The following is a 26,232-nucleotide window of genomic DNA, read 5'->3' on the forward strand; positions in this document are numbered from 1 at the left end:
CAGTGGCTGGGAAGCACAAAGCAGTCCCAGAGTTGGGAGATCATAGCAGCTGTGGTCTTCCAGCCACAAGTGTGTGTGGGGAGTGGGGGGAGGCAGGTATTCCAGGCAGTGGCCAGAAGATTGCATCTGCTGTGATCTCCCAGCCATGGGGCATCCCCATGACTAGGATAACACATCAGTGCCCCACAGCTGTGGGGGCAGAGTCCCGCAACTGATAGAGCTGTCAGTTCTAGTTGTGCCATATTTGCCCTATCAGGTATGGAGGTTCTCGGTCTTGGCTGCACATTGTACATGGTCCCTGCAGGTGGGAGCCCTATCAGCAAAGGGGGCTCCCAGCCACGTGAGCCTATCATTGCAGGGGGAGCCCAGTATTGGGCTTCTCGTATACCAGCAATAAGGCATGGTTAGATCTAGTATGTAATTGTGTGAATCGAACATTAGATCCAATCATTTCTTTACCTGCATGTGTAGAAGGGACCTTAGGCAGTACTTTCAATCCATTACATTGTCTTAATCTCTCTCTCATGTGGAGCTACTGCAATCCAATGGATTACAAAAGTGGATTTACTCAAGTAGAACAACTTTAACAAGTATTTCGTTATTGCCTCTTAAACTGATCAGTAATTTTTCATTAAAATAAACCTGTAACATATTTACTTCTTTTTTTTTTTTAAAGGGTAAATATCATCAGTATATTGAGTGCTTGGGTATAGTATATATCCACTGCTTCCCCAGGTGAATGCTGTTTGCTGTATGTATGGAGTTCTGGCCTTTGACAGAAAGATGTATTTTACCAAAAGTTTGTAAAATCCCTTTCTTTGCCCTCCATTTTCCAACCAGCTCTGAATAAAGTATACATAGATTCAGCTGAATTCTTTCACATTTCTATATTGTAATGAAGTCACAACTTTTCTTGTATGTGTTATGGACCTGTAATTTTGTAATCAGATATCAAAATCTGATTGTCATAATTGTGTGTCTAATTTGCATTCAAAATTACCAAAATTATGCATGTAAATTAGTTATTTGAGTCCACAAGTAGACATTGCGCTAGTGGTAATTGCACATGGAAATTAGGCATACAGTTGCATCTAAATGCTTGTGCTCACAGTTGAACATAAGGAGAGGTAGCCAATGCAAACTTAAAGCTTTCACATACTGCTGCAAGTGCTCTTATTTTCTGCTGAATGGGGGTTAAAGAAAAGACCTGAGATAGACAGAAAGACAAGTTAGATGATTTCTTATACTACACAACACCAAAATAGCAGTTTTAACATAATACAAAAACAAAATGAAGCATGAAGGTTACTTTAGTGGTAAAGAGCAGGTTAGTCCTGAATTCTATTCTGGGCTCTATTTGACTTTGACAAATCACATAAAGGAAGATTGTCAACTTCAATCTGTGCTTTTGGTTGATGTTTTTTGAACCTGTAGTATTTGCCAATATGTTTTTGTTTTTATTACATGGGGAGGTAGCAGTGACCCCTGTGTTTAGGTTGCCCTAATGATTTTCATTATACAGTGTCTTTCGACTTTTTATGAAGAGCTCTCTCATTTTTGTATGCAGCAACCCTTTGAAATTTGGAAGAGAGATAGGGATACTACATGGGCAAAAGTCCTCACTTCTGGGAGAAATCTGGGATGGGTATTTCCTGATTGTTGAACCCTGCATCTAGGAAATGACAACAGTATCCTGGGCTTCTCTCAGATCATTTTTTCCCCTATGCTACCTAATGTGGTGTAGTTCTTTTCAGGAAATCTGAGTCTATACCAGAGTCCTAGGGCATGTCTACACATCACTGTACTTTAGTACTTCCTTTTGGAAGTACTACAGCACACTTCAGTATGGGTGGTTACTGTGCTGTGTGTGTGGCACTTGGGTAGATTTTGGCACGACTTTGCCATAACGACATGCTATACCCGGGTAGCATGCCACTATGGTGACATAGCTGGTGATCACATGTAGACCCATGTGATCACTAAATTCCCATAGCGCTCTGTATGGCAACATAGCATGTTGTTGCATTGCCCTAGGGCAATGTGTAGATATGCTCCTAGAGGAGCAAGGTTCAAAGGTTAGAAACAGATGTTGTATTTATTAGGGCTATGCAAAGCTTCAGTTCCTAATTTGATTTGGTGGAGACAAATTGAATCAGACACCGTGATCTGAATCAACAAATTGAATTACTGTCCCTGATTTGGGCCAAATCCAAGTCAAATACAGCCCATTTTGCACACTCCTAGCATTTATCCCTGGATATATTGTGCCTGTGTTCGTCCTGGAACAAAAATATCCTGGGTTTGGTGCATGCCCGCATTGACTTTCTAATAAAGATTTAGTAAGCACATGAATGCAGTACCACTTTCCTGCCATTGAGTCAATGATAGTATCCCAGGATAACTGTACAGGTGTTCTTTGCTATATTCCAGGATAAACTGTTTTACTACCTTTTATCCAGTAAACTTTTAAAGACTTTATCTTGGAATAGAGGACATGGATGTCTGTATGCTTTCACTTTGTCCTGGGATAAAAGAAATGTCTACAGCCAAACTCTACTCTGTGTATATAGCAGAATTGGAGTGTATTTTTACAAATCTATAATTCCATTTCCCCTTTATCAAGTCATAGAAATCCTGGTGCAAAAATTATGCTTAATGTTATTTACCTTGTCATCTGCAGCTGTCGGTGCAGCCGTAATGTTGCTGCTTTATGAATATGTATTATGCTGAAGACAAATTGTATGAAAATATATTTTCAAAGTTATGGTGTAGCTTTAAACACTTTTCTCCATTTCTCCAAGTTGTAAAATGGTTTGGCTACACTTACATATCTTTCAAGGTGTTTGGAATACACCAAACTGCTGAAAAGCACTCGATAGCTTCAATATACTGTTAATATATTTAGTATTCCTGGTATTCCAGTGTGCGTTTCCTGGTATTTATATTGAATGATGTTTAGAGATGACAATTTGATTAACAAGCCTAGAAATTTTGATAGAGTACACCGAGATGTAATACTGGAACTCTCACATCCCAATGAGAAGGAGCTTTTTGGAAACTGTAGTGCAATTGTACTTCTTCACTAACTGAAGGAGTGCTATCATATGATTTATAGCGCTCCTCAGTGCAAAGGGATAAATAGCTGGAAATACAGAACAGGAGCAACTTGAGTGTCTGGAAAAGATTGTTCCCCTCTCCTGCCCTACTCCTCACCCCCATCTTTTTTTCTATTCCCTTTGAAATAATAATTGTTTGTTTGGTTTCATTAATGACATCAGTAGCCACTAAGGCTTTTCACGGAATACAATACTACTTATTATGATTAAGGACATTAAAAATAGCTCTATATAAAGTCTAAGGGACACCAGTACACCAACTGTTTTCAAACTAACATAATCTTATAGAGACATAGGATAACTGCTTGAGAAAGCTGGCCTTTGAACCACCATTAAAACAGTGTATAACTTCCTTTGGCATAGCTCCTGTTACTGCTGTGCATACAGGAAAAGGAGAGCTGAGCAATTTGGAGACAATTTGAATATTGTTATATAATTTTCCTAGTGGACAAATAAACATAGTGTTGGAACGTGACTACCAGTCTCAAACAACAAAGAAAAGATTGAAAACTGTTGAAGGGCAGAGAATACAGGCTCAGTGTAAAGAACACTTCATTAATTCAAACCTTCTGCAGAATCACCTAGTAGCATCTGCTCACTATGAAGCCTCAAGGCAGAAAACATGCGTCCATTAAAATTCATAGCACATGAAATCCATGTTTACCATTTTGTATATCAAACAAATGTCAGTATTATATTTATACCTATATCAACAGTGTATTTTTTCAGAATGTATGCATGAAGCTACCAAGAGAAAATATTTGTTCTTCTGGCAAATCCCATAAACTCCATTATATATTAAAGATTATACAGTTTATTGGTAATTTTAGGTAATCTGTTTTCTTATACCTTATGTTCTTATGTGATGGTATACGTACTTTTAGAAAGTTTCCTTGATGCTAGTGAAAACAGTCTGTGAAATGTTCTGAGCCTTTATAAACTATAATGGAGATTTATTTTATAGAATATCATTGTTAGTTTAATTAATGTTTGCAAAACTAGGTTGTATTTCAAATGAAAAAAAGTGGTTGGGTGCTTAACTGTTTATTGTAAATCACCTTATTTATGGAAAATTAAAAGATTAGAATCTTTCTCTGTCTTGTATCACCTGTTTGGGAGAATCCTTGGATGAGGGAACAGCAGTTAATACCAAACCTGTCTGAGAGAGAGGGCAAATTAGTGCACCAGTCAAAATTTTCTTATCAATACATTTTTAGTAAATGCTTTCTGACACAAAATTGAAAAATTCACAAAAATATGGGTTTTTTTGTCATTTTCCCCTATATTTTTCAGTGAAAATATGAACAAAAACATTGGTGATTTTTTTTCAGTAAAATGGTGCAATCTTTCAAATAATTCAAATGGATTTTTTCTTAGATTTTGTTCTTTTTGAAAAAAGCCCAAGAATTTTGAGGTAGTCTTGGAGTGATGTTGTAGCTGTGATGGTACAGGGAATATGCAAGAAGCAAGCATTGTTGAGGGTGATATCTTTTATTGGACCAACTCCATGGTTGGGATAGATTTAGATAAGCTTTGATTACAGACCATTTCCTTCAGGTCATCTGAAGAATGCCCTGCATTTAAATCTTGTCTAAATCTATTCCAGCCATGTGACTGGTCCAAAAAAAGATATCATGCACAATAGTCTTTACCTCTTGCAATAAAATGGATTTTTATTGTAAAGCCAAATTGGGAAATACTAAAAATTAGGGTTGTGCAAAATGGGCCGCATTCGATTTGGATTTGGATTTGGATCTGGATCAAACTGGGGACAGCGATTTGATTCATTGATTTGGATCACTGTCCCAATTCAATTGGGCTGAATCCAAATCTGAAGATTCAATGCTGATTTGGAGAATCAGTGATTTGGCCATAGACACAGCTTTAAAAGTTTTTTCTACATACCTTGAGGTGCCAGGTGTGGCTTGTGAATGGTGTGATGGTGGGATGGATGAAGCATCCCACAGGAGCATGCCCCCTCCATGTGTTCGGTGGCAAACCCGGAAGTGGACCAGAATTAGTTCTGGTCCACTTCCGGGTTTGCCACTGAGCACTCAGGATCCTCCCCCCCCAGCTCAGGATTTGGCCATGGGGGGAACCTGGATGCCCCCCCCCGGCAGACTGAGGAGGCACCAGTTGTCAAGGCAGGGGGTGGGGAGGAGGGTCCCCTGAGCACTTCCAGGCGGACCCCAAAGTGGACTGGAAGTGCTTCTGGTCCACTTCTGGGTCTGCTGCCAAGCATGCGGCAGACCCACCACCCACACTCCCATGGGATGCTCTATCTGCCCCAGCATCTCAGCATTCACAAGCGGAGGTATGTTGAAAAAACATTTCAAACTGTGTTGATGTTCGAATCATCAAGTCTTTCCAAATCTCTCCAAATCAATTTGGAGGGTTCCAATTCAATTTGGAGAGATTAAAGGGTCTCCTGATTTGATTCAGATTTGGAGACTTAGCTGCCAAATTGGGCCGAATCTCCTCTGAATCAAATCAGCAACTGAAGTTTCTCACAGCCCTACTGAAAACCATCATTTAAAAAAAAAATTCTGAAAAATAAGTTGACATTTTCTATATCCTCTGATCAACTTTAATGTTTGGGACAGTCCTATTCAGGACATTGGACCTATATCCATTGGTGACAATGAGAGCCAGTGGAATTTGAATCTCATGGTTGGTCAGCTATTGATGTTTTGAATAGCCTTGTGTTGAATTCTGCTAAGGACTGAACTGGTGTCAGAATGAACCTATACTTGGGGAATTACCATCTTTCTGTTCTCACTTCCTTTTCCTTGGTATGCCTCGTGTGTATTGGGTACACTTAAGAATGTGGTTTAGCAGTTTGCTGTCAATTTTAAATCTGTATTTCAGAGTATTTTTAAGTGTTCAATAGGCTACAAAATAATACAACTTCAGTTCATGTATTAATATGTTGAATATTTTATTGTTCTCATTTTTGTTAGGCCTGTAAAACTGGTACAATGCGAATAAAATAGAGGTAACCAATAATTTAATTACCATTTATTTTATTTGCTTTTGTATTGTTTGAAAACAAGATTTATTGAATAAAAGTAATCCTTGGTTATATAGAAATATATGTTAGATATTCCCTACTGGGACAGACCATCTGTTCATTTCGTTACCATGCTATCATATTTGCCTAATTGTAGAAACATGATAAAAACAAATATAGTGTGAAACTTTCTTCCCAACATATTGTCTCCCTGCCCAGCCTCTCTATCTCTTCTTTTACTTGTTTCAGATAATTTATTATGACTATGAACAGTCAGAAAACATTGCAGTTAAAGTTCACTTTGATATTACTATACTGATATTTATTGATTTGGTTTGTGTTAATGACCTGGTACTGAAGGCCAAAGCATTTCATAATTTAGGTTGTATTGCGTTTTATGTCGTTCTTGCATATTTAGATAAACAAGGTTTTGCCTTTTGGCTATTAGAAATATTGAGTTGTACGAACCACATTTACTAGGTCACTATGAGCATTAAACTACAGTAACTGTTTTGGGAAAACAGCCTGTTTTGGTCAGATCACTTGCTTCAAAATTGCCTGGAGCTGAGATTTAATTTTTTTACCCTCCGATTTAGTATAGTTAATAATAAAATAGAAAGTTTTTGGGCTTCTAGTAAACTGTATAATATCCTTTTAATTTCCAGGTAAGAAAAAAAGTTTGTATCATAGAACATTTAAAGCAGCAATTCATATTAGGCGATATAACTTTTATAGGAGTACTGTCCATTACACTGTATTTAGTAATGAGTTAGTCTCCATTATATATCCAGACAACATGATTTGTTAATATAAAGAACAGTTTTTTTTGGAAAGAGATCCAGTGAAGTGGTTTGGTTTTAAAATTGAACTGCATGCTTGATACTGTACAGTTTGTCTTAAAAGTTTGCCCCTTGGAGGGTAGGACTAGGATTTACAGGGTGCATATACACATGTACTTATGGCAAAGTTGTTACTGCACTGTGATTTAGTACTTACTTTTGGAAATACTAAATCACAGTGCAGTAACAGCCCGTAGTCTGTCACACATATGGCGCACAGTTACTTTTAGCAGCTACTTCACCATAGCGGTGCACTATACTGGGGGAGTGTGTTGCTACAGCAAAGTAGCTGCTGGTCATGTGTAGATGCCCATAGATGCTACATCAACATAGCATACTGCTATGGTGACATAGCACCCCAGAGAAACCTAGACAAATTGGAGGATTGGGCCAAAAAAACCCTCATGAAATTCAATAAGGACAAGTGCAGAGTTCTGCACTTAGGACAAAAAAAAACTATGCACCAGTACAGGCTGGGGAATGACTGGCTAAGCAACAGCTAAGCAACAGCTCTGCAGAAAAGGACCTGGGGGTTACAGCAAATAGTAAGCTGAATATGAGCCAACAGCGCACCCTTATTGCAAAGAAGGCCAATGGCATTAGTAAGAGCATTGCCAGCAGATTAAGGGCAGCATTCCCTCTAAGCTGCGTGGCATGTGCAGACATGCAAGCATGCCTGGCAGCACACATGAGTGCACCTGCATGGCTGTGCATGCCATACAACTTAGAAGGAATGCTGATCAAAGGAAATGATTCTTTCCCTCTATTCAGCATTGATGAGTCCACATCTGGAGTACTATGTCCAGTTTTGGGACCCCTACTGTAGAAAGGATGTGGACAAAGGATGTGTCCAGCAGAGGGCATGGGAAATAGGCAACTGGGGTACATGATTTCTGAGGAGAGCCTGAGGGTACTCAGCTTCTTTAGTCTGAAGAAGAGGAGACAGGGGGATTTGACAAGAAAACTCAACTACCTAAAGGATGGTTCCAAAGAGGATGGTTCTAGACTATTCTCAAGGTGGCACATGATAGAACAAGGAGCAATGGTCTCAAATTGTAACAAAGGAAGTTTAGGTTAGATATTAGGGGAAACTTTTTTTCACTAGGAGGGTAGTAAAACATGGGAACAGGCTACCTAGAGATGCTGTGGAATCTCCATCCTCAGATGTTTTTAAGACCCAGTGTGATGTTCCCACTGATTGCCTTGTCTATGGCGTCTTGTGGTCTATTCTGACTCTCTTCTGCCACGTCTTTATTAATTTTGATGTTATTAGTTGGGAGGTATTATTGCTGCAGTAGGACACTGGTAATCTATCGAGGTTCCTATCACTGGTACCACCTATTCGATGACTCTCTTGACCAACACCGCAGATTTACGTCATCAATCGAATCCCACTCTTATTTGAGTCAAACAGTTCTCTTTATAATTTTTTTTTCTTTTACATTCACAACTAGCTCACAAACATATGGAACGTGGCTATTTCAAACTGTTGGGTTTTTTTGTTTTTTTACTTTCTAATTGTCTTTTGAAAACACCTTTTATAACATTTCTTTTTTAGTAATACACAACAGTATAAACTTAACTATGGAACAGTATCTTTAACTAAACTGAAAATTTTACTTTCAGTTTCTTTCTTTCTTCTTATGCAATATCTTGTCATGTTAATCTCTTCAAGGAAGGGAGGAAAGTGGATCTGGCAAATTATAGGCCCATCAGCCTGACTTCTATCCTGGGGAAGTTCTTAGAAAAGTTTATTAAAGAGACCATACTTAATGGATTACTGTGGGTAGGTCTTGCTTGACCAATCTCATTTCCTTCTATGACCAGGTGACCCATCACCTGGACAAGGGAGAAGAGATTGGTGTCATATATCTTGACTTCAAAAAAGCCCTCGATCTGGTATCCCATGATCACCTCTTGGAGAAACTGGCCAGTTGTGGCCTTGGGTCCATCATGATCTGCTGGCTGGGAAATTGGCTCCGTGGTCAGACCCAGAGGGTAGTAATTGATGGAAGTCAATCATCATGGTGTCCTGTGACTGGTGGGGGTCCTCCAAGGCTCTGTCCTTGGACCCATATTGTTCAACATCTTCATTAATGATGTGGACGTTGGAGTCAGGAGCGGACTGGCCAAGTTCGCCGATGACACCAAGCTTTGGGGCAAAGCATCCACGCCAGAAGACATGAGGGTGATCCAGGCTGACCTGGACAGACTCAGCAAATAGGCGGATGAGAATCTGATGGTGTTTACACCGAAAAATGCAAGGTTCTCCACCTTGGGAAGAAAAACCTGCAGCGTCCTTATAGACTTGGCAGTGCTACACTGGCTAGCACTACGGAAGAAAGACTTGGGGGTCATCATTGACCACAAGATGAACATGAGCCTGCAATGCAATGCTGTGGCTAGTAAAGCGACCAAAATGCTGGTGTGCATCCATAGATGCTTCTCAAGGAAATACTGGAATGTGATTCTCCCCTTGTACTTGGCCTTGGTGAGGCCGCAGCTGGAGTACTGCATCCAATTTTGGGCTCCACAATTCAAAAAGGATGTGGAGAAGCTTGAGAGAGTCCAGAGAAGAGCCACATGCATGATCAGAGGTCAGGAAAACAGACCTTACAATGACAGGTTGAGAGCCATGGGGCTCTTTAGCCTGGAAAAGCACAGGCTCAGGGGTGATCTGATGGCCACCTATAAGTTTATCAGGGTGTTCACTAGGATCTCGGGGAATGTTTGTTCAGCAGACTGCCGAGGTTGAATGGTCATAAACTACTGCAAGATGGTTTCAGGCTGAACATAAGGAAGAATTTCTTTACTGTCCAAGCCCCCAAGGTCTGGAACAGTCTGCCATCGGTGGTGGTTCAAGCACCTACATTGAACACCTTCAAGAGCAAATTGTATGCTTACCTTGCTGGGATCCTATGACCCCAGCTGACTTCCTGCCTTTCAGGCGGGAGGCTGAACTCGATGATCTTCTGAGATCCCTTCCAGCCCTAATTTCTATGAAATCTTCGGGCAACTCATGCATTCTTTCTACTAGGGTGAGGAAGTAGCCTTAACTCTGGCTCTCTCCTCGTTCTCTCCTTGAACACCCTTGAAGAACAGTTAGTCCCCATCAACGTAAAACAAAAACAAAAGCAAACCAGAGTAACATCAACTTGGTTTTTTTTCTCTCAGGAGCATCCATGGCTCCTTTTGTTTGTACCTCTCTTCCCCCGAGCGATCGGGGGGGTCAATTTACATACCCTGGAGACTTCCAGCTTCCTTCCTCAGTCGTGCCTTCTCCGGCATGCTGGACTGACCCCTAGGATGTCCCTGACCCAGTAGTCTTCTCCCAACTCTCACTCCCGGAGTAGCCTTTTGCTCCTGTCTTCTCCTCTGTGCCTCATCATCCCGCTCTGGGCTTTTTTATCTGCAGGGAACAGTCGCTTCTGAAGTGCTGTTCTCCCCGCTCTATCTCCTTTCCTGTTTTTGCATTTGGTTTTTTGTTTGTACTCCTTCTCACCCAGGTAGACAAATTCTTGGCTAATATGATCTTCTAGGGGATGGTTTTGCTTTGATTAGGGGTTTGGACTAGATAACCTTCTGAGGTTCCTTCTAACCCTAATTTTCTATGATTCTATTATTCTATGATTTAATTCACAGTATATCCTATCTATATTTTGATCTCATTTTATATAGTAGTGTTATTTTTATATTACTAGTGAATTTAATATTCACTAAAGGTACACATTTTTGATAATTCTAGAACATGAAGTCTGTGTAGGCATCTAACTGCTAGAGAATGGGAAGTCAGAGTGCAAGTTTCCTTGGACTCTGGCCTGCTGCTCTATGGATAAAATTCTACATTGTGAGGATAGCTAGCACAAGGGCTTTAAACCACAAAGCAGGCTTTAATGGGGTGGTGAGTCTTTGATGGCGCATACATTTGGAGTACTGTCTATACCACACTCAATTCCATTAAGCATATTTCAGCTATTGTGTAAAAGAGTTGCTCTCTAGTTTTTAGGTATTTCATTGGAATTAGTTGAGAAATAACTGTAGTTGAGCTATCAAATTACAGTGATGAAGTATATGTAAAGATAAGTGAGTGCACAGTAGAAAGCAGTATCTTAGTACTCACCTTCAGGTAGGATGACTTAAAAAATATGAGGTAACTGGGAACTAAAGACAAAGGCTCTGTGAGTAAGAACTTTAAAAACTATACAAAGGCTACTATATTAAGGCAAAAAAAAGTATAAATATTCATGATGGAAAACAAAGCAAAAAAACCAAACTTGGTTAAATAGCTAGATACATGAATGATACAGGGCAGTCTACACATGCAGCTGATCCATGATCAGTTTACTCATGACTAAGCTATTCACGAGGAAACATGCCTGGGGAGGTGTCTACACATGCAGGGAAGCGGGACCAGATATGCTGCTAAAGGCAGCAAACTGCTTTTACTTCCTGGGGCCCTGCAGTGGGCACCTGCCACCAGTAGGAGGAGCTGTAGGCTCCCCTTGGGTGCTAGCCCAGGGACTGGCAGGGAGCATCAGGCCAGAAGACAGCTGTCTACTAGACAGAACTGGGACATTACATCCTACCCCCAGGGGCTACCTACTGCTGAGGCAGGGATAATGTTCCCCTGCCCTGGCAGTAGGGAACTCTGGCCCTGGCTCCCCAACCAAGGACAGAGAACTTGGAAAGAGATGCAGGGGAGAGGCAGGTCCCAGGCCCCTTCCCTGATCCACTGGTGGGGCACTAGCAGCTAGGTCACTGCTAGCTGTCCCACTGCTGGATTGGGGCAGGAGGCTGGGACCTATCCCACCCCTGCATCTCTTTCCAAGCCCTGTGCCTCGATCACCCAACTGGGGCATGGGGCTGGGACCTGCCTCTGAACAGGACAGTTCCCAGCTCCCACTCTGTAATTACTTGGTGGAGGCTGGCTGGGGAGCTTGTTCCCCACTCAGCTCCATGAGCACAGAGCTGGGTGGGGAACAGGCTGGAAAGTTTGTTCCCTGCTCAGCTTTGTGAGCATGGAGCTGGGTGGGGTACAAGCTGGGTAGCTTTCCAGCCTGTTCCCCTCTCCCTGATCATGATCTCGGAGCTGGGGGCTTGTAAATTCCTGCTGCTGATGCAGCGGGGCATAGTCTCCACCCATGTTCCAGTGGCAGAGCCTTCCCTGGAAGCAGGCAGCTCTCAGGGGCATGGAGCAATCTCCCACCCCCTGGTGACCAGCTGACTGGGAGCAGATTTGCTTCCAGTCAGACATCTATATGAGTGCTACTGCACCATTACTGATCTTAAGTAAATTTGCTCCTTGCATTTTCAGGTAGCAAATTTACTCATGATTAGCAAGGTTTACTGTGCAGTAAGCAAGTGCTACTACACAGTAAAGTGCCTCATGTAAATATGCCCACAGTGGTATGCAAAAGCTTGTCTGTGTCCTTCCTAACAATACGGTTGGTCCAATAAAAGGTATCACCCACAAAGTCCTTGTCTCCTAGATGCATTAATATATTTAAGATAAAAACATATTCTCTGAAATTTGTGGTCCTGGATATTGAATTACTGGCTAAGATGCATTCCTGTTATTTCTCAATAGAGTCAGTTGAGTTGTACCAGGAATTAATTTATGGTTTACAGATTAACATGCTTGGTCCTTTGGGATGACACAGCATAGAATGTTCAGGAGTTATGAGCTCAAAAAAGAAACAACAATTCAAGCTGGGTCCCCATTTAAATTCTCCATAAGCCCTGGCTGAAAAACTTGATGCCAACTACTGATTTCTTTTTCCTATAACAAGTGCTTTGTATTTGCTGCTAATGCTTAGGCCTCCTATAGATGTGCAGGTAAAGGCTTGATGGAATCTGATATGCAATCTACACACTCATGCTTCCTGCAGTGCCACATGTGCATGGCAGGAGGTGTGATTGTGGGATTGTGAATTAGATCCCATCATACTTTATTGCCAGTGCACGAGAAGTTTGGGATCATGATCCTGAGCTCTCCCTACCCTGGCAAGTAGCAAGCTCCTGTGGCTCAAAGCCCCATCAGCTGACCCAGGCTTCTAGCTGTGGGGATGCCCCAGGGATCTCCCCATCTGGGAAACTACAGTGGATGTGATTTCCCAGCTGTGGGGGTGCCTGGGAGACTGCAGCTGATGCAATCTCCCAGCTACAGGGGTGTTTGCGTGCATCTCCATGGCTGGGTTGGCCCTGTGGCTGGGAGCCCTTATCAGCTGAAAGATCTGCTAGCCACAGGGGCCCCTGGTTAGATATTCAGTTAATGGCATGAAGCAATGAGCCACATATTTTGTGGAATAACTTTGTGGCTTATTTCTTCTTTTATCGTACCATTAATGGATTGAACATGTAGCTGTGATTAACTGGTTAATTATCTCTTGGGTATATAATGTGTAGATGGGGCCTGACTCATAGCTCATACAAATTCTTTCTCCCTGATTCTATATTTTTCCCTATGAGTATTTTTTTCATTGGTTTGAAAACAGTTGAGAATTGCACATTTTTTTCTTTTGTAGTGTAGTTTTTTCTTGAAGTCATAACAACATAATTTAAATAAATCAGAATAAGACTAATACACATTTCTAAGGTGTGCACTAATATACTTCTAATTTCTCTTCTGTCATACCAAGGGATCCTGCCTTTTTGTTTAAAAATCCAAATTTCTCTGATTAAAAAACCCGAAATCTGCATTTTTTTGGTGATTAAAATGAAACTATAGATATAGGATCAGTTGAACAAAATGTTTTATTGATATATTGCCCATTATAAAGCAGTTTGGAAGCCTACCAGTGCCTCAATCATTATAAAAAAATAAATTCTAAATACCTTTATATTTTGGAATTTGATTTCTTTTTTTATCATGGAAAATCAGAGCTCCCCCTGCCACCTTTGCTCACCAGGTTGTAGGTCCAATTGCGGATGTCTCCTTCTGATGCTTTGTGGTGCTGCAGAGACCTGATATGCTGGTGCCCTTCACTCCCAAGCCACAGCCTCCTCACCACTCCCTGCTGGTGCCTCTCACTCCTGACCTGCAGGTCCCCATCTACTCCATGTCCTCTACTCCCAACCTACAGCCCCAATGCCCCCAACCCTATTGGTGCCTCTCACTCCCAACCCACTGCACCCCACCCCCAGGTCTCAGACATCCAGTGTAGGGAAAGGGGTGGGTGTGGGCACAGGTGATACATGGGGAGGGGGGTGAGAAGTGCACAGACCATGTGGCGGGCAAGGGGAACAAGCAATGTGGCAGGGGTTGTGGAGGGCATGTGCCTCCCAGATTTATGTACCCACAGTGGGGCATAGGGTTGCAGCCTAGCTGGACTAGCTCTGGGTCAGAGCCACCTCTATGGCCTGGTTGGTGGAACCCAGCATGGGAGTGGGTGCAGCACTGTCATGGCCACCAAGGTGAGGCATGGCAGCAGCGGCACAGAGTTATGCCACTGATGCCAGGCCTCACTTTGGCAGTCATGGTAACACGGCGCTCCCTCCCATGCCAGATCCTGCTTGCTGGGCCATGGAGGTGGCTTGTATCCAGAGCTTGTCCAGCCAGGCTACAGCCCTGTGCCCTACACCCCAGTGTGGGTGCATAAATCTGAGGGACATATGCCCCCCACCCCCTGACACATCATTTCTGTCCCCCCTGCTCCCTCCACAGGTCACCTATGCCCATACCTCTCCTTCCCTACATACTCTTGCCACACACTGGGGAGCTGGGGGTGGGGAGTAGCAGGTGGGAGTGAGGGGCAGCAACAGGGCAATGGGACCTATGCCCCGCTGCCTGTCCATGTTGCTTATGTCCCCCCTCCCGCCCCCATATACTTAGGTGGAGGAAGCTGCAGGAGCTGCTCTCCACCACACTTTCTGGTTGTCACATGCATGTGTGCAAGCATAAATAAACATGGCACCTCCTTCCCCTTGCATTCTACTCCTCCCATACCCAAGCAGCCCCTTGGAGGCTGGAACTCTTCCAGCCTGCAAAGGAAAACTTGCTGTTTCCCACATTTTTCTTCTTTAAATGATAAAATTTGTTTTTATGTGACAAACAGAAAACCTGGATCCCTGGTTGTAACACTACTATTTTGCATTTGACTAACAACATAGAAACTATAAAATAACAAAGTTGCCTCTTTGCATATCTCCAGTCTACCCGCTTTTATTCCATCCATGAAATTACTGTTAATAAATATATGTTACAACTGAGAATAGATGGTGGGGAATTTTACCTTGAAATTTTGGAACATCCCCTGGGAGCATATTGAAGCTCCCCGTTGTTACACAACCTGGGAGTATTTGATTGTGGTGCTGGCTGGTATGATAAGTGGATGGTATAGATGTACCCTAAAATAATTTAGATAGCTGCCTTTGTGTTGACAACTGAAGGATAGCTCTCCATCAGTGTCAGGATTTGGCTTTTGAAATATATGAGGTAAAACAAATGGTAAGGAAGAAAATTGTCATTTCATGTTTATCCTAAATTTGAATTTAGTTTGTACTACTTAATCAATGATATGGGTATTAAAATACTCCATAAATCTTCAGGCATTTACCTTTTCAACCATACAACTGAGTATATTAACATACTATTCAGAGTCTCTTAAGACATTCATTTTCACGACCTGTATTGTTTGATGTTTCAGCACTTCAGGGAACACCTTGACAAACTTTTTGCAAAAGGAATCGGAATGCTGGATATAGCTTTAAATGAAGCTTTCAACATGCTCAGTGAAGTAAGTCTATATCTTTTTTTAAGCACTTAACTACATAATTTTTATTATCGTAACTGATGACATTATTTTTTACTCTGGCAGGGCATCTTTGGTGCCTGCCACTTTAAAAGGTTTGAGCACACTGTGGAGCTGCTGGCAGGTACAATGCAGCCCAATGAGGTGGTCATATGACTGTGGGAGAGCTCCTTGATTGGAGAATGGGGCTGAGCAGCCTCAGTATAAACCGAGGCCCTCAGAGCTGAATGGGCAGTTGTTGGAGGAAGCCAGAGAAAGAACATTTCCATCTGGAGCTGCTTCCAGAATACCTGGAGGTTAAGGGTAGAAACTGTGGGGATGGAGGAGGTTCCTGGTCCTGGGGAATGACCTAAAACTATACCCTGCTAAGACAGGATGGTATGGTGGGGTGGTCCACAGAAATGTCACACCAGTACCTCCCTAGTGAAAGGCGAGTATGGGTGCTATATAGCCTCAGCCCCTACAACCTGGTGGATTACCCTTTAGAAGGGACAGGTGAGGGGTTCAGGCATGTCATCAGGCCTGAGACCCAAGGGCTGTCAAGCTGAGAGCCCCAGTGAGGGGGCAGAGTAGTGGGCCCCAGTGAGGGGACATGTGAGCAGTAGGCTGCATAGAATAGAGTCCGTGTGAGGGGCCTGAAGGACTGCACATGGGCTATGTAAAGTAGGATCCTCATGGGTGGGCCTGAATGACTGCACATAGGCTGGCCTAGAGATAGAGTTAGATGTGTTTGGAGTGGCCTGAGAAGGCAGACCCATATGAGAGGGAATGGGTTAGCTGCTCAGAAACCTGACCAGAGAAACCCTCAACTGGTCAATGCTCAGGTTGGGACCAGGATGGTCAAAGGGACGGAGTGGCCACTGTGAGGGACACTCAGAGCTAGGGGTTCCAACTGGCCTAGAGGCAAGGTCCGGGCCTGTGTGGCCAAAGGTCCCATAGGGGGCCATTGCCGAGAGGGAGAAGGGTTCAGGGAGCTTGACTGCTGAGAATGAGTGCAGAGTAGACTGCCTGAGAAGGAGGGATCCAGGTGGGGTCCGAATGCCAGGCAGGCAGAGAGTGAGGTCCATTGTGGGGCTGAAGCCACATAGCTGCCATTTGCAAGGGACCTGGGACATAGTATAAGGGGAGGCTTGGAGCTATGTATAACGCCCTTGACATTGGGCAGTAACATGGGAAGCACAACGGGCAGCCTACCGACTTACAAACAACAACTAATTAGATGCACTGAACGTGTGGTAGGAGAGCCAGGGGGACGGAGTGCCCTAGACGGGGGAGGGCTACAGTTAGATGGGCTGAATTGGCCCCTGTCACATACTCTAATAACAAAGCAATAAACCACAACTTACTCCTTCATAAAACCCCTGATGGTGGTGGTGGTGATCAAAAAGAATGTTTCGGGATGTGGTCTTTAGATCAATAATTGAAAATTATTATATCCAATGGAAGCAACAAATCTCTGACATTTTATATTAATACACATTATCAAAATGATTTAAGTGGCTTTCATTCACATTACACTAGTTAAAAGTGAGTGTTTCACTTTAAATTATTCTATTTGTCTCTTATTATGATTAATGTTCCTGATAGATTATTTTTTTGAAAATATAAAGGGTAAAGCTAATGTTTGAAAAGCCTTTAGAGAACATACAGTATTATCAGAATTTAACAAATGGTTGCTCATTGTTATACAAGGAGTTATCTGTAGACTTTTTGTTATTTATTGTTGTTTCCAGTGCTGTGCAAACTTCTCTTTCAGTCTAGAAGCAGAACACTTGGAGCATTTGGAAGCATTTTTCTCAGTTCAGAATTATTAATATTATTTCTGTTATATCTGCCAAAACCTGAGGCTAGCTTTTGATTTCTGATAAAGTTGCTCTGAAAAATGTCTATGTACAGGAAGACGGTCATTATAGTAAGAGCATCATGATAATAGGGATAACTTATTGCAGTCTCCCATCCTTACTACCATATTAAATTAATATTCTATTCTTTGAAAGACTATCTCCTAGAGAACAGAAAGGAATATTTTAATTAAAATCAGGTCCATTGAATTGGCCAAGATCTTTTTCCTCACAAAGTGAGCATCAGAGTAATGGTTACTGAGAAATGACTTCATGTAGTATAATTCAAATGAATCACTTTTTTATCATTCCTGGCAAACATGAAATAGGTTATCATACTATATATGGTTATCATAATATATACAATCTTTAAAAAAATTCAATTAACTATGCAATTCCCTAAAAATTGGCAAGAATAATCAAACAAATGGAAAATAAAAATAAAAAAATGGAAAGAGAAATGATATGAGAGAGAAACAAAATGAATCTAGAATGCTATTGCCATCCTCTGAAGGTTTTAATTGGCCCCTTGATAAGTAAAATATAACATTTTACTTATCATGGAACCAATTAAAACCTTCAGAGGATGATTTAGGTTTAAAGCCATTGGGTGACAGTGATATTTACAGCTAGTTCCTTGTTTCTCTGTAACCTCTTGAGGGACTCATGGCAAAATGCCTATGCCAACTAATGCATCGCTTTTCATTTTGACCCTCAGGCCAAAACCTTCCCTTGAGGTGTTTTGCTTTGGATTTGTTACAGTCTGGAGAAAGCACGTGCTTTCCTATACCAAGCTCCAGGGGTGGATCTAGGAGTAGTGTGGCAGCACTCCATACCACAGGAGTAGCAGCCAGGAACTTCTTTTTTGTTAAAGTCCTTGAAGCATGTAATGACCCACTCCCCTCCATGCTAAGCAGTGTATCCTCTCCCCTCCCGCTCCTTTCTCCTCCACCTACCACAGCTGCTGTCCCTGGCTGACCCAGGGATGAGAAAGTAGCTTCAGAGCTGCTTCTGCTGTGTTCCAACTGGGCTGCATGGGGAGCCAGGCTCAGCCCAGGACAGCAGTGGAGGACAGGCAGGTGGATTCTCTCTTCCTGCTTGGTTTCCCCAGGTGTTCCCTACCAGCTCAGGACCAGGCTTAGAGAGGGGGAACCTACCTGCCACCAGTGCTGCTGTCCCCAGCTGAGCCCAGCTACCCACACATTAGGGCCAGAGCAGGGCAGGACTAGCTCTGAAGCTGTCTATGCCCATAGCACAGCTGGGGACAGTGGTGGGCAGGGGAAAGGGAGTGGAGAGGGAGGAGGCATACCATTGAGCATGGAAGGGAGGGAAGGGAGTGCCAAGAGTGAGGTGGGGAAGAATCTTGCCTATTTTGGGACTTAAGAAAAGGTCCCTGGCTGCTACTCCTGCAGCATGGTCTGTCCACCTTGGTGATGGGAAACAGAGCGGGAGTGCAGCCACGCCTGTACTGCTGATTGCTGCTCCTGCACCCCGCTTTTTAAAGTCCTGGATCCACCAATACCAAGATCCCCACATGGATAAACACATGTAAATTGTAAAATATCTTAATCTGAAACTATGGTAAGGCTTATCAAGCATGATATGAGTAGCAAAGGCAATTATGGAAAGTGCCACAGATTGGATTAGAGATGGGCAAGGAATGTGACTGTGTTGCTATACTTACTATCTTTAGACTCCAATCTTCAGGGTGGTAAAGGTGGTTAGTTTAGTTTCTGCCCAGGTCCCAAAAGTCCTGTGGTAGAATTCCAGCTTTTAGGGGTCAGATGCCTCAGCCTTAATTATTTTTACACTATAACCCCCAGAAACCAATCCAAAGACTATCTTGCCAGTAGCAAGGTAATTCTAATGGAATACTGTATGAAATCCAAAACTAACTCTAATTCAAAGGCTAGATTATTCTTAAGGGACCCAGGGTGTTGAGGGAGCTAGCAGGGGTTATTGCATGGCCCTTGGCACGGCTTTACGAGCACTCATGGTGCTCGGGCCAGGTGCCTGATGATTGGAAGGTAGCCAACGTGGTCCCCATCTTTAAAAAAGGGAGGAGGAAGGACCCAGGCAACTATAGGCCCGTTAGTCTTACCTCAATCCTAGGGAAACTCTTTGAGAAGATCATCATAGAGCACATCTGTGATAGGCCGGCCTCAGAGATGAGAGAAGAGAAGAGCAACCAGCATGGTTTCATTAGCGGCAGATCATGTCAGACCAACCTGATTGCCTTTTATGATCAGGTCACAAAAGCCTTGGATGCAGGTGTTGCTGTGGATGTAGTCTTTCTGGACTTCAGCAAGGCCTTTGACACCGTCTCCCACCCCATCCTCATTAAGAAATTGGGTGACCATGGCATTGATGCCTACACAGTCAGATGGATTGCAGATTGGCTGAAGGCTCTCACTCAGAGGGTGGTAGTGGATGGGTCATATTCAACCTGGGGAGAAGTGGGCAGCGGAGTCCCCCAGGGCTTGGTCCTTGGGCCTGTGCTGTTCAATCTCTTTATCAGCAATTTGGATGACAGGGTGAAAAGCACCCTGTTTAAATTCGCTGATTATACCAAAATTTGGGGTGAGGTGAGCACACTAGCAGGGAGGGAAAGACTGCAGCAAGACTTGGATAGGTTACAGGGGTGGGCTAGCAAAATCAGGATGCACTTCAACACTAACAAGTGCAAGATGCTGCACTTGGGCAATAGTTATCAGCAGCACACTTATAAGATGGGAAACTCCCTTCTTGAGAGCACAGAGGCAGAAAGGGATCTTGGAGTCATTATTGACTCCAAGAGGAACATGGGCCAACAATGCGAGGTCATGGTTGGCAGGGCTAACCAGACCTTGTCATGCATCCACAAGCACATCTCTAGCAGGGCCAAGGAGGTGATCCTCCCCCTCTATGCAACACTGGTCAGGCCACAGCTGGAGTACTGTGTCCAGTTCTGTGCACCCCACTTCAGGAAGGATTTGGACAACATTGAGAGGGTCCAGAGGAGGGCCACCCGAATGATCTGGGGACAGCAGGGCAGACCCTACAATGAGAGATTGTGGGACCTGAACCTGTTTAGCCTTCACAAGAGAAGGCTGAGGGGGGACCTGGTGACAGTCTATAAACTCACTGGGGGGGACCAGAAGGGTTTGGGAGAGATGTTGTTTCCCCTGGTGCCCCCTGGCATAACAAGGAATAACGGCCACGAGTTGTTGGAGAGTAGGTTTAGATTAGACATCCATAAGAACTACTTCACAGTTAGGGCGGCTAGGATCTGGAACCAACTTCCAGGGGAAGTGGTGCTGGCTCCTACCCTGGGGGTCTTTGAGAGGAGGCTTGACGCCTACCTAGCTGGGATCATTTGAGCCCAGTTTTTTCTCCTGCCAGGCAGGGGGTCGGACTTGAAGATCTATAAGGTCCTTTCTGACCCTACTTCTATGATTCTATGACCTTCACAAAAGATCCTACTGTCCTAACCTGAACTTGAGGGCTTTTCCCACCTTCCTTGCATGCGTGTCACAGGGAGGGGTACCCAGGCACCCATAGAGATTGCCTTCCCTGCTATTTATGGCAGTCTTCCCTGTTCCCTCCTGCCATGCCTTTGATGTAAAATGAATAAATGTAATTGCAGGAGGCTGCCCCATTTGCGGCCCTGGTGCTTTGGGCCAAACACCACTCTCAACCAGCCCTACACCATATCCCATGCCTTATACACCATGTCCCTTGGCCTTGGCCCCTCACTGGGCCACACTCTGACCCTTCACTGGACCACACACTCATGCTCTTTAGGCATCAGGCCCACCTCAGTGGACCTTGGCCCTCCCTGGGCCTTTTGCCCCTCAGGCCCCACGCTGTGGGCCTTGGCTCCATAGCTCTTTTCTGTCAGGGTGTGGTCTAGCTTTTTGCCTCCATGAGGTCACCCACAAGGCAGCGGGGGCTGAGACTTTCCGGCACTCCATCTTCACTTTTCACTGGGGAGACACAAGTGTGGCATTTTTGGGGGGCTACCACACTACCAGCAGTCCAACCACACCAACCAACCCCAGCAGGGTCTAGTTTTCAGGTCTTACCCAGAACTGGTGGCAGACTACCCTGCCCTATTCTAGAGCTTTCCATTGGGGTACATCTCCTCCCATCTGGGACACTTCTCTTCTCTGGGCCCTAGTTCTCCATTGGGCTCACTATGGCCCCCATTCAGCCATATGCCCAGTCTCTTGCATCCAGATTTTCAGGTGGCTCTACTCACCCACTTCGCCTCTCACCAGTGGTCCCCCACTTGAGGGACCATCACTTGTCTAGGCCTAACCTCTCTTTCCATCCAGTTAGGGTGCCAGGCCTTCTATGGCATTGGCCCACTCCTCACAGTGGGCACCTTTGCCCTTTGGCCCTTCCTTGGCCCTGAGGCCCTGGCCTCAGCCTGGGCCAGTCAAGCTGCTACGTTGCCACCCTGTCCGCCTACCCTCTCACTCACCTGGGTCTTACTCTCAGAGCCATGTACCCTTACACCAATTCCAGGGCCTAAAGTCCCGTATGTTCTTCACCCTCAGCACTCTACTGGTACCCCTTTTGCCTGGTACTGTTCTGCTCGTGTATTCAGCTTCCAATCTCCATAGGCCTATTCCAATTCATCTGGTAGCCGGCTGGCCAGGCATCACTCTCTCCATGTCCACAGGGTGCTCTCTGGGGTCCTGGTCACATGACCGCACTCTCTCCATCCCAGTCAGGCTAAGGACCCCCTGGTGGTCTCCTGGAACCTCCTTCATCCCCAGGAGTTCTTACCCCTTCCTTCACTTGTCCCAGGAGCTATAGTCCTCAAACTGCGTGCTGTAACTCCTTCAGTTCCTGTGATGTAACTCCTAGACTGCAGCCCTCTGCCTGAGCTCGGGCCTGAACCCAGCCCTGGCACCTTTAGCCAGCTTCCTGCCCGGCAGTAATATAAGGCTTTTTATTGGCATCACTTGCCCACCTCTCAAGTAGCAGGCTGCTCTAATGAGGGCCCGCCTCATCTGCCAGGCTTTCTGACTAACCTTAAAGTGGCAGGTACCATCAGTGCTCTGCCACAATGTGGTTGGGATAAGCTGCAATCTTAGGGATTTAAAAAAAATCCCAACATGTAAGGCACCATGACATCACAGTGATGAATGCAGTTAAAAACCTAGGTGTGAGAATAAAGTGAAATCATGTTCTGTTGAATTATAGTCATGATGAGTGAGCATCTTTCATTTGCAAAGGCAGTCATGAACCATGTTACATACATCAGACCACACCAAGAAGAAGTAACGTCTGCCTCCATTTCTTTTATAAAGGCAAAGTTAATAATAATTTAATGAATTTAGGCTAATCTGATTTTATTATTTATAATTTTAAAATATTTATCTTACTTTCATATATTTATAATTTTCTTTTTAAACAGCTTAATCCAGTTGAATACTGGATTATCTTCCTTAAAAGAATACCTTTAATTTTTGTCTACTTCATCTACAGTATCTGATTTTTAAATGCCAAATATCTAGTGTCATGAATTACAGTACATGATAGCTAAAGGTGTCTTAGACATACATAAAAGCCGCCTTATTTCTCTTATAAACAGTCTATTGAGATTCTGGGTTTTAGACTGGTTCAGAGGTTACACTAATTAAACTCAGTTAATTTTGTCTTGCAATTACCTGCATTTCAGTTTCATTATTTGCCTAGATTGTTAAGACTTGAAGTTGTTGATAATAATGTCTTTGAAAAGCACATTAAAATCCACTTGCAAGTTTTTTCCGACCCTTGATTTATGCAGTGTTCATTAGTTGTTGCAAGAATACAGAAGTGCTTGGTACAGTAGTTAGTACCTACTATATCATGTGACAACTGCAATTATCTCTTTTGGGGATGAATGCGATCTCTGCAGTGATTACCTTTAAAAAAAAATTCATTGCCAATTAAATAAAATTCTGTGACATTTCAAAGACTGTTAATCACAACCAAATGCTCTAAATGTCAGGATGCATTGACATTTTCACTTCGAACTGATGAATCACTGAGTTAATTGTAGTTCATCAGAAGTCCCTTGTCATTGTTATTATTATGGAAAACACTTTCATCACTTTTGCTATTCAATAAATAAAGTTCTAGACAAATGTGAGAAGATATTGCTCATCAAAGCAGTTGAATTCAATCAAATTCTTCAAAATACTCAACAGATAACTATGTAGAATAATGTGGATGCAATGGAGTAAAGTAATGTGTTAAAATAAATATGTGAAGATATCCCAGCTCTGCCAGTTGCCATTCTTTCAAAATATTTTTCCTCTTCCTATCTAATTTAGCTCAGATAATTAAAAGATAATGGTCAATGTGCAGAATCTTTGTCCAAGTAGCTGACTGGATACAGGGATAATGATAACTCTGCAGTCATTCTAATGAAAAAAATCTTGCCCCTCTCACTGATAAACAGGACTGGAATAGAGAGGCCTAAAATTTAGGAATTACAGCTATACAAGGATAGGGACCACAGGATGCCACAGCCATTTGTAGTGATGTTGGAAAGACTCAGAATTTTATTTCCTGGTGACCTAAGAACTGATGCAAAGCCCCTTGAAGTAACTGTAGAGGTTCCTAAATGGGGACAGCCCATTTTTTCAGTAACTCAAGCACCATCATTTCACTTCCAAATCTGCTTACAGTGCACACTTCTGGAGGCATTGGATAGAAAGAGAAAGTACAGCTGTTCTGTGGCTTCAACACAAATAGCCTGACCTCAGGATTACACAGAGCATTCAGTGTCAGCTTGCTGAAGACGATAAGTACCTTTTCCCTTGGGTGTATGGAATAGGATCTTGGAGGTTCATTAAAGAGTAAATAAGATTCAAAATAAATAGAGAATTAAACCTGTACTCACATTTAAATTCAATTTGGGAAACAGAATAAAGTGCCAATGAGAACCATCCACAGATTACATATTTTATGTGATATCATCTATCTACAAGCTGTGTAGAAAGTGAACTTCCTTTAACTTGGGCAGGGAGTATCTGCTTTTCAGGTGTATATTTTGCTTAGATATACCAAACCAAATGTGTTACATCATGAACTTCTGTAGAAGGTGATACCTGTGGTTGTCCTCCAGTAATTGCCCCCCAAAATTCTGTGTAACAACTGTTACAGTGGCCTCTGTCCACTTGAACTGATGTTGGTGGCAGTGGTGGCCCCTCAGTACAAGGAGGACAGTCTTCCAGCAAATCACAGATTTTAATGTTTTTGAATGTCAGCAACTGTAGAAGTAGTTGTTAATCTTTATTAAGGACCCTACTCTGCTATGCAGTATAAAGACAGCAAAAAACAGACCTGTAAGAATGTGTGTGGCTATCACAGGCTTGGAATCCAGCTGGAGACAGCTGGCAGATGATATATGACTGGCTGGGAGGCTGGGGGCCAGATGGACATGATAAACTGCTAGTGAAGGTGGAACCACAAAGAGGCTTAAGAACCCCAGTAGGGAGTAATGGAGGAGGAGAAGAGAAGCTGCTAGGTCTGGGAGAAGGCCAAAACTAAAACTGTCTCTGTCAATTTCTGATAGAAGACAATGGGTTTTGGAATTTGTTTCTTGTGTTCATTGTGGAAGCAAGATTGCTTTGTGTAGAATAAATTGGTCTGAGAATCTGAAACTAGAGCGGACTCCTAAGGCAGTAGGGTAAGTGAGCCACTTACAAGTCCTTACCCCAGAAAGGTCAAAATCTGAGTATAAGACAAGAGATAACAGATGGATACAACCAAACAGGAAAGTACAAGCACACAAAAAGAGAATGTTTGTCAGAACGATAGGTAGTGGTCTCACTACATCAGTGACCTAACCATTATGAAATTTTGTGTAGCAGTTGAGAAGGCGGAGATTTATGAGGAGTGTTTTGAAAGAGCATATGATGTAGTTTGGAGGATAGTTATGGGGAGCTTCTTTATAGCATGAGTGGGCTACCGAAGTCGAAGTATAACTCTACAAAAAGTAAACAAGTGGGCAATTGAAGCTGGCATCACTAGGCCTTCAAAATGAAGACAAATAGCGTATACTTAATGGGACAGAAAGAGAGAGCTAGAGGAGGGCTGTAAAGAGAAGAGTAACATGGCCAAATGATCTTTACAGCTTTATTCTGAAATAGATATGATCAGGGCACTTGTCAAGGACAGAAGAAGGATATTGGAATAATCAAGATATGAGATGATGAGAGTCTAGACGGTAAACTTTACCTGAATTAAGCGGAAGGGCTGTTAATGCAGAGGTCAAAAAGATTTTGCAAAATGTAGATACAGCTTGGATGTGAAGACTGAAAGTCAGGTCTAAGTTTAAGATGATGTCCAGGTCATGAGGTTGAGTGACTGATAGGACCTTGGTGTTGCTCTGAAAGGAGATAGCAAGGAAGGCTGAAAAAGATTAAAAACTCTGCAAATATCTCTATGGAAATGTCAAAAATACTGGTCAACAATTTAGTTTGGACGCAAGAAGATAGGTCTGTAGTAGAAAGCTAGATTGGTGAATTGCCAGCATGGTGATGGCAATTTAATTTGTGGGGATGGATGACAAAACCAAGAGGGTGCTATTGAGCATGGGTGGACAAAGTCTGACCCATGGGCCAGATCTGGCAGGCAGTGGACTCTATTTCCCAGCAGCCCCTGCCCATGTGGCTGGGGTCGGTTTCCATGGAG

At 43.1% G+C, this 26,232-nt stretch overlaps 1 protein-coding gene across 4 annotated transcripts in view; it reads left to right on the forward strand.

Moving 5' to 3' along the window:
• CACNA2D3 (calcium voltage-gated channel auxiliary subunit alpha2delta 3) overlaps positions 1-26,232 on the forward strand; it is an 891,165-nt gene that overhangs the window by 451,752 nt on the left and 413,181 nt on the right. For all 4 annotated transcript variants that reach the window (XR_016438419.1, XM_090021142.1, XM_090021141.1 and 1 more), the window contains exon 10: positions 15,611-15,700. Coding sequence is in view for 3 of the 4 variants with exons in the window: in XM_090021142.1 (XP_089877268.1) it covers positions 15,611-15,700 (90 nt within the window). In the remaining variant the exon portion in view is untranslated. The remainder of the gene's footprint in view (positions 1-15,610; positions 15,701-26,232) is intronic.

The sequence above is a fragment of the Crocodylus siamensis genome, chromosome 11, assembly GCF_052110815.1.
Source record: "Crocodylus siamensis isolate JL-2025a chromosome 11, ASM5211081v1, whole genome shotgun sequence".
NCBI lineage: Eukaryota > Metazoa > Chordata > Crocodylia > Crocodylidae > Crocodylus > Crocodylus siamensis.